Source organism: Balaenoptera acutorostrata, chromosome 10 (assembly GCF_949987535.1).
Source record: "Balaenoptera acutorostrata chromosome 10, mBalAcu1.1, whole genome shotgun sequence".
Classification (NCBI taxonomy): Eukaryota; Metazoa; Chordata; class Mammalia; order Artiodactyla; family Balaenopteridae; genus Balaenoptera; species Balaenoptera acutorostrata.
The window spans coordinates 99,433,692-99,447,521 of NC_080073.1; the positions used below are offsets into that span (position 1 = coordinate 99,433,692).

Sequence of the window (13,830 nt, forward strand, 5' to 3'; positions counted from 1 at the left end):
ATTAGCGGAGATAATCATAATGTGGCAGTATCTAACCCAGTGCCTGAACTCACCGGATCCACAAAGAGAAATACATGTGGATATTTATTTTTAATGGCCATATATACTGTATGAACTTCCTCGCCAAATTATTTTGAAAGCAGGGTCCCCACCTCCCATCACTGTGTAGACAATAAATGTGGTTTATTTTTTCCTAAGGTCACCTTCCTGATTAGAACAGAGAGGCTCAGCTATCTTGTTAGTAAATCAAATATGTCTAGATATGATGATTTATTATTGTTTTTCCTCTCTATATTACCAAGGCTTTTTTCATAGGGATATGAAACCAGAAAACTTGCTTTGTATGGGCCCAGAACTTGTGAAAATTGCTGACTTTGGACTTGCAAGAGAATTAAGGTCACAGCCACCGTATACTGATTATGTATCCACCAGATGGTGAGTAGTTTTTTGCAACTGTCCAGAGGCAAATGTCTCTGTTGACGTTTTCCTACAGTAGATTGTTACACATCTCTCTGGAGGTTCCATATCAAGTATTTAAAGCAAAATGTAGAACTGAATTTTTGTGTATTCTTTGGAGAGACAGAAGGATTGCCTCATGACTCTTGTGATAAATGAAAAGGGAAGGAAAAAGGATTTCACGCATCCATTCATTCATTCAACAAACATTTACTGAACCCCTATTACGTGCTGGATACTATTTTAGGCACTGGGAACACAGACGTGAACTAAGCAGAAAAGAATCTCTGCCTCATGCTGCTTACATGACAGCCAATACGTAAACAAATAGAGAATGTCCTGAGTCACCAACAGAGAGATACACACACGTTCATCACAAGACACGTAACTGTCCCATCTTGCACACTACCCAAATGTCCATCACCAGAGGCATATATATTCACCCAGTGGACTGCTTCACGGCAATGAGAACGAAAGGCCTACGACTACGTGAACAATGTGATGAATCTCACAGAGACAATGTTGTGAGCAAGAGGCCAAACAGAAAAAGAGCACATATAATGTGATTCCATTTATATAAAGCACAAAAGTAGAACGCACCTGTTAAAAGTCAGGATAGCGGCTACATGGTCGGGGTAGGGGCAGTAGCGACTGGAAGCGTGCAGGGGAGGGGCCTCTGCGGAGCTGATAACACGCAGTTCCCTGATCTGGGTGCTGGGCCCACGGGTATGTTCTAATCGTAAAAATTCAGCAAGCTGTACTCTTAGGACATGTGCATTTTTCTGTATGGATATTGTATTCCAATAAAACCAGTTAAGAATATTTGAGTATCAGATAGTGATACCTATATATCTCTACATATTATTATGCAGAAAAATAAAGTCTGGAAAGGGACAGGGGGTTGGAAGAGACAGGGGAGGGAAAGGGTATGTTGCTGTTTTAAACAGGCGGTCTCACGGATGCCGGGCTGGGGAGACGTTGGGGACGCAAGAGGTTTTCAGGCAGAGAAGATGCTGAGTGCAAAGGCCTGCGGACAGGAACGCCGCCGTGGATTCTGCGAAGAGCAGAGTGAATAAGGAGGGCGGGAGTGGGAAATGAGGTCAGGGCGTCTGTGGGGCGCTGGATGTAAGGACTGGGGTGTCGTGCTCAGCTGAGTGAAGCAGGGGGCCCCTGGAGGGCTTTCTCTAGTTGTGGCAAGCGGGGGCCACTCTTCATCGCGGTGCGCGGGCCTCTCACTATCGCGCCCTCTCTTGCTGCGGAGCACAGGCTCCAGACGCGCAGGCTCAGTAGTTGTGGCTCACGGGCCCAGCTGCTCCGCGGCGTGTGGGATCTTCCCAGACCAGGGCTCGAACCCGTGTGCCCTGCATTGGCAGGCAGATTCTCAACCACTGCGCCACCAGGGAAGCCCTGGGTGTGTTTTAAAATAGAGCAGATGTGATTTCCTGGTGAAGTAGATGTGGGGAATAAGATGAAAGAGAGAGTTCAAGGTCTTTTCCACGAGCAGCCAGAGGGCTGGAGTCAGCCCTGAGGGAGCCGGGGCTGCTGTGGGGCTCGTGGCGGGAGGCGCAGTTGTGTTTCGGGTTGAGGGGTGCCTCCGAGACAACCACGGGGAGACGTCACGGTAGGCGGTGGGACCTGTGACCTGGGGTTCAGGGAGCAGGGCTGGGCTGGAGATGTAAACTTGGGACACTTCAGTGTTAAAAATTACAGGGTTGGGTGAGGTCACTAAGGGACTGAGTGTGGTTAGAGAAGAAAAGAAGTCTGAGGACAGAGCCTGTAAAGAGTGATAATATGTCCTGGTTTGCTCCGGACATTCTCGGTCGATGCCTGTTATCAATAGTTTCATTAAAACAAGCTGGGACACGTCTGATCGACCTCCGCTGTATGCTTCCTGATTCCTCCCTGGTCTGATCTGGTAACATGAGAGACCCATAAACCAAGTTCACACTTTAACACATGGCTAATTAACAATGTCAGTTTTAAATGAGTGCCTTCCAACTGGCTTCGAAGAGAAAAATCAGTTACCTTATTTCTAACAATGGTTTGATTTTTTTCATCACAATTCAGAGAATCAAAGTGAAGCTTTTGGAAGGTCATTCCTTGAAAAGCGAAATGTCTGACATTATTATGAAGGCTATTTAACTTCAGTTAAAACCTTTGAAGACAAAATTATTTTTGCAGTGGTAATACATATACAAGTTTTAGTGAAGCCTAGCATCATAAAAACAGTATTCTTACTAAATTAAGAAACCTAGAAAGCAGAAATTTATTTGGATTGGTTAAGATGCGTATCTATTTTGTAACTGCATCCAAATAAGCTGCTAAATTTGCATTCTACCAATCAAAATAAGCTGCAGTTGTCAGAATTTGCACATTACACATACACGCAGAGGGTAACTGCACTACAAAATTTTTGTGATGCTATTGATGTTGACTACAAAAACGGCTGAAACATGGCTGTATGTGCTTTCTCTCTTTGCCGTCTGTCATTCGAATTTTAGAATTGTTTGAGCCTTTGAAAAACTACTTTGTAAGTCAATTTAAATGATTTACAGTGATATCTAGCTTTTTTGTAAATAATCCCTTCATATTTTGGTTGCATTTTGTTTCAAATCACTTGGAAATCTTCATTCAGAATTTTTGATAAATGGATGCCAAAAACCCAAAGCTTTTGACGTTTATAGGAAACTGCAATTATTGAAAATGAAGTTTGCAAACAGGAAGATAATGATATTTATCCCTACAAAAGCAAAGGAGGAACTGAACAAATTAAATAAGAGCTCAAAGTGTTCTAGTTTTATCTTTTTTAAATGTATAATTAGAATTGGAAAATCTCTTGCAGGAAAGAATCTTTTTAAGGAGCTTCTATTTTCAACTGGGTAAATTTAGATTCTATACTGAAATGGAATGAAATTGAGAATACTTGTTTTCAGTATCTAAATTTGGCAAAACATTCAAAACAATTTTGTCTCCTAAAAATATCAAAACATAATAAAAAGTGTTGGCAAGGATGTGGAGGAACTGGAACCCTCATACATTGCTGGTGGGAGTGTAAAATGGTGCAAAACAGTCTGGCAGTTCCTCAGGGGTTAAACATATAGTTACCATGTGATCCAGCAAAATCCCACACCTAGGTATATACCCAAGAGAAATGAAAACATATGTCCACACAAAAACTTGTATATGAATGTTCACAACAACATTACTCATAATAACCAAAAAGTGGGAAAAACCCAAATGTCCATCAACTGATGAATGGATAACCAAAATGTGGTATAGCCATACAACGGAATATTATTCAGCAATAAATAGAAAGAAGTACTGATATATGCTACAACATGGATAAACCTTGAAAACATGTTCAGTGAAAGAAGCCAGTCACAAAGGACCAGACAGTGTATGGTTCCATTGATATGAAGTGACAGAATAGGCAAATCTATAGATAGACAGTAGATTAGAGAAATGGGAGCGTAGGGCTATTGGAGAGGTGTGGGGTTTCTTTTGGGGGTGATGAAAATGTTCTAAAGTTGATTGTGATGAAGGATGCACAACTCTTGTGAATATACTTAAAGCCACTGAACTGTATGCTTTTAAATGGATGTATTGTATGTTATGTGAATTATATCTCAAAGCTGTCAAAGAAAGCTACTCTGAATGGAAGCCAAAGGACAATACCGCAAAGCATTTAGGCTGAAACGTTTATGCATTTCAACATGGAAAAAAAATTGAGAATATCCTCCACCAGCTACCTTTGCCTTATAAATAGAGTATTTTTCTAATTAAAAATATTATCAATTAAGGAAATTGAGTCAATTGAGGAATCAGCACTTTCAAACAGATAAGCCAAAAGAAGGATGGATAAACAAGCACAGGGAACTATATTCAATATCCTGTGATAAACCATAATGGAAAAGTCTACAAAAAAGAATGTATATATATGTATAACCGAATCGCTTTGCTGTATGGCAGAAATTAACACAACATTGTAAATCAACTAGACTTCAATAAAATAAATGTTTTTTAAAAAGATAGGGAAAAGCCCACTACTCAGGGATAATCTTTGTTAATCTTTTGTTTTCGATCCTTCATGTGAATATATCAGGATTTAATGCGTTGTAAAATTATACGACTGCTCCCATTCAGAACGTATCTGCTTCCATTCAGAGCTTCTCCGCCTTTTCTTAATGTATTATATAGCATTTCCACATTTATTTGTTGGAGTCCCTATCTTAGGCCACTTGGACATTTCGTTTATAGTCGTCTTGAGCTCCACTACTTGTTTGTGGTCAGGAAAAATGTGTGCTAGTCAATATAAACCCAACACATTGTGCAGATAGATGCCTGATACACAGAAGGCAGTTAATATCTGGTTCTCGATTGAAATGCCTGACCAAACAAAATCCTACTGCCATTCCACCTCTGAAACTACAATCAAAATGGCCTGTTTTGTTTTGTTTTCTATTTTCATAGGTATCGTGCTCCTGAAGTTTTATTAAGATCTTCAGTTTATAGCTCTCCCATTGACATGTGGGCTGTTGGGAGTATAATGGCTGAACTATACACGTTAAGACCACTTTTCCCAGGGACAAGTGAGGTTGATGAAATCTTTAAGATCTGCCAAGTTTTAGGGACTCCCAAAAAAGTAAGTACTTTTGTCCTTAAGTTGTTATAACTTTTGATTATCTGTAACTTTTGGCCAGCCAGCTGATATTTTCATTTTCAAAAAGGCTTATGCTTTAAGGGTTAATTTTCTTATAATCAGTCTTTTTTTTTTATTGGGATGGGATGAGGGTTGCAAGAAGCCAGAATCCCACCAGACTGTAGAAAAAGGGGCTTACCTTTCTTTAAGAACTTAAGGGAAAATTCTCTATATTTAGAATTCTATGTATTTAACTTTGGTCTGATGACCAGACGATGACTACATGCTTAGCCTCTTTCCTACTTGTTCTGTGAATGTCCGTTGGGATCAACTCATTAATGCCAGGTGCCCTGGATTTTATTTTCTCTTAACCTTTTCTTGTTTACATTTATATACCTCTGCCATGGATATTTAATTTCTTGAACTGAGTACTTTTCAATTAACTATTGCACTCAGCTAGACTTCACTTTCTGAGATGCACTTATTTAATAAGTTTAAGTATGTATAATTACACCTGAATTAAATGAGTGTGTGCCTCGTAGTTAACATTAGTCAAGTTAACGCAGCTATTAAAGCTTTAACGTAACTCATTTCCCAGCTGTGTGCAGTTTTTGACATTGGATGCAATGTATAACATATAATGAGGATCTCTGTAATAATCAGTGTCTGTAAATCGCTTGTCCTTACTTGTTCAGAGCTGCCTGGGTACCATCATCACCATCGAGATCCAAAAGACCAGAGTTTAACGTTTTGAAATTTATAAAAGTGCTTTCTCATTTTTTCCCTAATTCTCAACTCACTGTTTGTTCTATACTGTTTATAGCACTGAATTGTGTATGTGGTCTGGTATTTCATTTTCACATTTATTTATATGAGTCAACATTAAAATTTTCATACACAAGTGATTTTTATATTATTACTCTGTTTTAAATTGATATTTAAAAACAAATTACTTATTGTCTCCCCTCCCCCACTTATATATTCCTTAAACAGAGTGACTGGCCAGAAGGGTACCAGCTTGCATCCTCTATGAATTTCCGCTTTCCCCAGTGTGTTCCTATAAACTTAAAAACTCTTATTCCCAATGCCAGTAGTGAAGCTATTCAGCTTATGACTGAAATGTTGAGTTGGGATCCAAAGAAACGACCAACAGCAAGCCAGGTAAGACAGATCTCCCTGGTATAGTTGTGTGTGGGTTGTTTTTTTTTTTTTTAATTTGAGGTTTTACAGTATCAGGGATATTTTTCTTTACAAAGACCTGTCTATTTTCAACCAGAGTTTTACCGAGAGAATTAAGCCCTAAAGCTTAAGGCATCCAGTGTATGTAATGATTTAACTTCTAGGCCTGTAAGATTCTTGGGAGAATTGCAAAAATAGCCGCTCCAATGATTTTCTGTTTTGTGGTTCAAATGAGGAACCCTGTGGAGGTTGAGGCTGAAAGGAATTAATCTCTAATGGTAAAAATTCAGGCATGTCGACACTTTGATCTCTGACTTCTAGCCTCCAGGATGGTGACAGAATACATTTCTGTTGTTTAAGCCACCCAACCTGTGGTACTTGTTATAACAGCCTTAGAAAACCAAACGGTGGGGATAACTATCTGGGGGAATAAAGCTGTATTTCTCTGGCTTTTGAGGTGAGGGTAGAGGCATTTGAATTTACTATTCCACTTATATGACGTACACTAGGAGAAAAATGATCCCGCCACCACCACCAAAGGAAATAAGTGGTTGGCTATGAAGGCACAATGGAATCTGGACAGAGAATGAATGTCCATTTCAGTAACCTTTCAAGAAAATTTTGAAATCACTATTCTTTCAATATTTATTGAGCACAAACTAAGAAACTAAGTGCCTGGTAGTATGTAAGGTGGTGGGAATTTCAGATATGAATATACGACCCCTTTCCTGGCCCGGTGGAACATTCTGCAAGTACTCAATCTCCTACCACACTTTTCTGGGGGACAGAGTGCTTTGGTAATTTAGAGGCAGTTAACAGAGACAGGTATAGGGATGATCCTTCCACCCAGAGGAAGGATGGTGGTAAAACGTAAGGAAGAATTTGCACAGGAAATGACATTTACACGAGGCATTAAGAATGTTGGAACTTGCTCACACTTGTTTTCCTTCTAGCATCTTCCGTTCCCTTCTTTCTCCGGCAGAGCGATAGAGCTCTAAACGTTGAGGCAGTGGCAGAACCGGAGGGTTAATGGGAACGGGGGAACGGTGGGAAACAGGCTAGAAGGACAACTATGAAAGAACAAAAAATCAGATTTAGAGTTAGAAGAATGTTGACCTGATTTGCACAGGATAGTCTGTATTTTCTGTAAGACTCCAAATGTTTATGACGAGCTTGTGTTCATTTCATAGTTTAAAAGAATAAAGAAGAAAGTAAAAGTCAAAAAAAAAAAAATTCAGGCGTGTGACAAGCTAATTAGGAAGAAACTTGTCACAGGTAGTAAAAGAGCATCTCTTCAGTTAGACAGCCTAGTAGACTTTCCCACGCTCTCCTACCGTGTAGAGGACTCGGGTTCCCTCTACACAGCAGTATCATCCCTCCACAGGACCGGAGTACTGCTCGCTCCCACAAGAGGGCAGCGTGTGGGCCTCGCTGGTGGCGCAGTGGTTGAGAATCTGCCTGCCAATGCAGGGGACACAGGTTCGAGCCCTGGTCTGGGAAGATCTCACATGCCGCGGAGCAACTAGGCCCGTGAGCCACAACTACTGAGCCTGCGCATCTGGAGCCTGTGCTCCGTAACAAGAGAGGCCGCGATAGTGAGAGGCCCGCGCACCGCGATGAAGAGTGGCCCCCGCTTGCCACAACTAGAGAAAGCCCTCACACAGAAACGAAGACCCAACACAGCCAAAAATAAATAAATAAATAAATAAATAAAAATTAAAAAAAAAAGACTGCCATGGATACTACGTAATGAGGATAATAATGTTAAAAAAAAAAGAGGGCAGCATGTGATACCTACGCTTGGCTCCTTTGTGACTATACCCTCAACACCTATAGATGAATCCTGTCTCATGGTCTTAAAAACGCCATGGTTTTATCTGCAAAGGGCTTAAATTAAAAAGTCATAACAGGCTTTATGGTATTCTCATTGTTATTTAAATATAAATTGAGGACTGAAATCAACCAAATAATTATTTGGCTTTTAAAAAATTTAATTTGAGAAGATATTTTCTAAAGGTTAACTGGAAGAACAAATAGGAAAGAATAGCCAAGACAGGTTTGAACAATAATAAGTAATCAGAGGACGGTGGTAGGGTTAGACAGCTTGCCCTGTCAAACGTTAAAATAATCTGTAAAATGATAGTAATTACAACAGTGGGGTACTGGCATGAGGTACTTAGAGTTGCAGAAGCTGCAAGTCTGTGTAAGGCAAAATCTCTCTCTCTCTATATGTGTATGTATATGAAAGACAATGTATATGAAAGACTAGAAAGAAGTACTGAAAAGAAAAACATCAAAATGTGAGCAGTAGTTTTCTCTTGGTGTTGCCTTTAGAGGTGATTTTAATTTCTTCTTGAGAACTTTCTATACATTCCTTATTCTATTCAATCAATATTCCCTTAACAAACAGGAAAAAAGAAGTTATTATTTTTTAAAGATCCTCTGTTTCTTTAAGGATGGTAGCTCGTATCTTAAAGAGGAAAAGTTACAGATGAAGCCTTGAAATTACAAAACATTCATAAAGCTTCTAGCTCCAAAATGTACATTATTGACTTAGGAATAGTGACATACTAATTAATGGGGCTACTTAATTCAGAACTTGAGTGCCTTCTATGTGTCAGGTACTGATGTATTTAAATTGTCTACAGTTGTTGAGTTCCACTTAGCAATGTCCAGTCAGGTGTGGTAGGGGACACAACGAAGTTTCTAAGGGGAAACTCAGAAGAAAAACTTTTTCTACCTCTGCCAAAATATACACCTCCCTGCCCTTCACCTCTTCCTTGTTCACTATTTCATTGCCCTGCTTTTTAGTGGAAGCAGGGAGACAGGGAGACGTTAAGTTACAGGAGTTGCGTCTGTCCATCTAAAATCTGCCCCTGCACGCCTGAGAAGTTAACTGTGGGTCAGGGCTATGCCTCCACGTAGGTGGGTACTGGCTTAGGGCAGGAGGTGCAGGGGAGCAGGGCTTGATTATCTTAAGGAGCAGCCCCTTCCCCGATACACACACACACACACACACACACACACAAAAAAAACAGCAGAACTGGGAACTTTCCTCCCCACCCAGACGTGTAGTACTGATAAGGGGACCTGTATCCACAGCTGAGCTGCACAGAGAGCTTCAGACACTCTCCAGACCAGTCTTCACCAACCTCGGTACTACTGACATTTCTGACCCGCTAATTCTTTGCTGTGGGGAGGCTGTCGGGTTCGCTGTAGGATACTGAGCAGCAACCCTGACAGCGTGCCTAGGTGCCCGGAGCGCCTCCCAGCCCCCGAGTTGTGACAATAAAAAAAAATGCCTCCGAAGGGGCAAAATACCCCCAGTTGAGAACCGCTGCTCTAGCCTGTGTCACCCAGATGGTCACCAGCTCTGTCCCCTACCCCCCACTTCCATGCAGTAACAGTGATTTGATGACTGATCTAGTTACAACTCAAACAGTGACCATTTTTACTTGTACTTTTGTAGTTTATTGCCATAAGTATTTTCTCATTGCTGATATATTGTTAAAGCTTATTTCAGTTTCTTAGAATTTTTTTTTATTGCGAGCAGACATGTACTTATAGTTAGGCTAAAAATAACCCTGAATTTTATATGATGTTAGAGTTAATCATTTAAAATAAACTATGTAGAAGGCTTTCTTAACTCATTTCTTAATGCCTTTACGGAGTCTAAAACATTATCAGAATCTAGTGTTTTAGTTTGAGTTAATCACATCAAATTCAGCCAATGCTTATAAGCTAGACTTTGTTTTTTATACAGAGTCTTTAAAACAACAGTTGCCTTGACTGGATGTTAAAATTACAAGTGAGTTATACATTCTTTCTACTAATATGTACTTTTTCATTTTTTTTAATGAAATTTACTTCTCAAATCATTTTTTTTTCTGGGTATCTTTTTAAAGTCATCACATAAGGGGAAAACTGGATGCTTTCTAAATCTCTGAAGCTTACCTAGACTAGTGATATATGCCTAGCCCAGCGCTGGACAACAGTTTATATGCAATAAATTCAGGTGAAACCATTTTCCATTTGTTATTTCCATGCTTCTTTAGGCATTGAAACACCCATATTTTCAAGTTGGTCAAGTATTAGGCCCTTCCTCACATCATCTGGAATCGAAACAGCCTTTAAATAAGCATGTGCAACCACTAGAGTCAAAGCCACCTGTAGTTGATCTAGAACCTAAGCCTCTGCCAGACATAAGTGACCAGACTGCCGGGCAGCCCCAGTCGAAAAATAGCCACCAGCCACTGCAGTCCATCCAGCCGCCACAGAACACGGGTGTCCAGCAAGCGCCCAAGCAGCAGAGTCAACAGAAACAGCCGCCAACGCTATTTCCAAGTATCGTCAAAAACATGCCAACCGTAAGTAGCCCATAATGACACTTCAGATGCGATGGTTTGGTTCCATTAGGATTTTGTTTCTAGGCATTCTAAAAATGTTGAGGAAGATATAAAAGATGTCTGTCTGTTTGGTTTCTCAGTACAGACCCAGAACCCAAAACAGTGTCTAGCACATGGTAAATTCTCAACAAATATCTGTTGAATGAATAATTGTCCACACTGTTTTTGAACCACCTCCAGGGTCTTGAGGAGTCCACATTATCTTTGGGGCAATTCTGACTACTAGAAAGTTCTTCCTCATACTGAGCTAAAATCTGGTTTCTGTAGCTTTTAATAAAAGTTAATCACTCTTCCAGAAAGGCAGCCTTTCAGATATTTGAAAATCGCCCTTATATTATCTGCCCCCTTCTCTAAGAGAAACACCCTCAGTTCCTTCACGTACTCCACTGGGATGTCATTCACCGATGACTGAGTGACCCTCGGTTCCTGTGTATGAAGGAGCCTTTGAGTCCCCTCACCCTCCTGCTTCCCCTGCCAGAACTAGAGGCAGACAGTAGGTAGGAAATATAAAACAGGGTGAATCACCGCCAACATTCCAGAACCCTGTGTTCACTCGTGCCATCAAGGACTACTTTTTTTTTCTTGGAAGGCCCATAAAATGTTGACTCACACTGGGAGGGAAGGAAAGGAAGTTAACATTACTAAATAGCTACTAAGTGCCATGCACTATGCAACACCTCCCGCCCTCTCGTATGCATTCACTAAGTACCCAATAAACTAGCCCGAAATTTTTAGATGGCTAATGAGTTCCAGAGTTGGGATGAGCATCCTGTTAACTAAAATTCCCGAGTCTGTTTTTTACAAGTGCTTCTGCTCAATCACATATTCTGTACCTCCTGTACCTTCACGATGAACAGAATAGCAATGTGCCCTTGGGATAGCAAGCCACTAGAACCTTCTTCTAGGTGGATACTGATCCATTCATCAGTACTCTTGGTCAGATTATTGAACTATGTACTTGTCTCAGTCTGCTCAGGCTGCCATAAGAAAATACCATAGACTGGGTGGCTTAAATAACAAAAATTTACTTTCTCACACTTCTGGAGGTTGGGAAGTCCAAGATCAAGGTGCCAGCCAACTTGATTCCTGGTGGGGCCCTCCTCCTGATTTGTAGACAGCACCTTCTTGCTTTGTCCACATGGCAGAGACAGAAAGCAGCTCCCTGGATTCTCTTCTTCTAAGGGCACTGATCCCACCATGAGGGTCCCACCCTCATGACCTCATCTCATCCCCAGTTACCTCCCAAAGCCCCATCTCCAAATACCAACCCATTGGAGTTGGGGTATAAATTTTGGTGGGACATAAACATTCAGCCCATGACAGTACTGATGCTCCTTTGTTGTCCTTTCATTACTTCATTTCTTTGATAGCATGAAAGAAGACCCTGTCACCTCCTTTGCTGAAGGCCATATAGACTACATGCATTCACTGTCTGCTTTTTATGAAAAATGGTTGCCTGTGCGATCTACCACCTTTCTTCCTTAGTGCTCAAAGACTTTCTCTTTAATAACTGATGTTAGAATCTTTGCCCTCAGCTGGTACCAAACTTATTAATGTGGAGTTTGCAAAAATCCACCTTCTACTTTATAAAAATTATTAATATTTGTCCCTTTCCAATCTTCTTAGACATGAGACGACTTGATGTTGCTGGCATTGTTCAGCAGGACCCTAATATACAGTTCCACTGAAATAAGAGTCTCGGACTCAGCCAAGTATAACTTTTGATTAACTCTACTCACCTGGGGCTTTAGGTCTTCTTATTCTCCTTAGTCTGGAGCGCATTCTCTCTGACCAAGAAGCAACAGTATAAGAGAAGCTGGCAAACACCACTGTTTGTTCACCATCCATCACTGTGGCACCATCAGCTTCGAGCAATGGCATATCCATTCTCTAAGCATCTTCTTACTTCAAACACAGCTGTCTTTGCTGACCCTGCTTCCAAATTCCCCAATTTTCAATTGCCTTTTGGATTTTTCAGTTTATATGCCCCCAAACCACCCCATGTAAATTTGAATAAAACCACCTCATGGTCTGCCCCAGACCAGGTCTTCTTCCTCATTCCTTATTTCTGTTCACAGAGCTACCGTTCTGAGACAGTCAGGCTCACATTTTTCAAGTCACCCCTGCCTTTCCTTCTCTGTGTCCAACAGGATTACATTCAGTGGCTCAGGACAGAACCTGACCACTGTGGCTTAAACCACGAGGGGTTGTTTTTCTCTCACAGCGAGAAGGCGGGTGGTGGGTAAGCCAGGGCTGGTGCCGCTCATAGAAGGAAGCAGGCTGCTCGGTCCTCCTGCTCTGCCGCCCGCCTCGGCAGGTGGCTCTCGGTCCTGTGGCCACAGCTGGCTGCTCCTCTGGGGTTGCATCTGCCTTCCAGAAGGGGGAAGAGCGGCAGACACTGGCACAGGCTGCCAGAGCCTAAACTGTTTCTCGTGGAAGCCCCTCCCGACAGACTTGCACTTACAACTCACCGGCTAGGTCGTGTCCCATGGCTACATTGAGCTGCAAGGGAGGCTGGCATTTCAGATCTTTCACGTGGGCATATTGCTGCCCTGGACAAAATCTTAGCGAGGAAGCAGTGTCTGCTGCACTCTCCTTGACCTCTGTTCGGAGAGACAGAAAAAAGTCCAGACCTTTCATTTCTTGTTAACAGCAAAGGTATTCTTTCCTGAGCGTTCCAACCACTATGAACCCGTGGCTCTTGTTACCGCATGCCACTGTTAACTGCAAAGGCCTCCTATCTGGGGAGCCTGACCTTTCTCGAATGCTGCCTTTATCACTTTTTTTTTTTCTATTTTAAATATTTAAATATTTATTTAATTTTGGCTGTGTTGGGTCCTCGTTTCTGTGCGAGGGCTTTCTCTAGTTGCGGCGAGCAGGGCCACTCTTCATCGCGGTGCACGGGCCTCTCACTATCGCGGCCTCTCTTGTTGCGGAGCACAGGCTCCAGACGCGCAGGCTCAGTAGTTGTGGCTCACGGGCCTAGTTGCTCCACGGCATGTGGGATCTTCCCAGACCAGGGCTTGAACCCGTGTCCCCTGCATTGGCAGGCAGACTCTCAACCACTGCGCCACCAGGGAAGCCCTATCACTTTTTTTTTAATCTCAAAAATATCCAGAGTTCTCCACTACCCATAGGACAGCCGTGATG

General features: G+C 41.7%; 1 protein-coding gene across 2 annotated transcripts in view; it reads left to right on the forward strand.

Annotated features, from left to right (window-relative positions):
- The window catches only part of MAK (male germ cell associated kinase), a 50,723-nt gene that overhangs the window by 18,742 nt on the left and 18,151 nt on the right, over positions 1–13,830 (forward strand). For both annotated transcript variants that reach the window (XM_007173940.2, XM_057555175.1), the window contains exons 7-10: positions 303–435; positions 4,927–5,098; positions 6,089–6,256; positions 10,330–10,641. In XM_007173940.2, the coding sequence (XP_007174002.1) occupies positions 303–435; positions 4,927–5,098; positions 6,089–6,256; positions 10,330–10,641 (785 nt within the window). The remainder of the gene's footprint in view (positions 1–302; positions 436–4,926; positions 5,099–6,088; positions 6,257–10,329; positions 10,642–13,830) is intronic.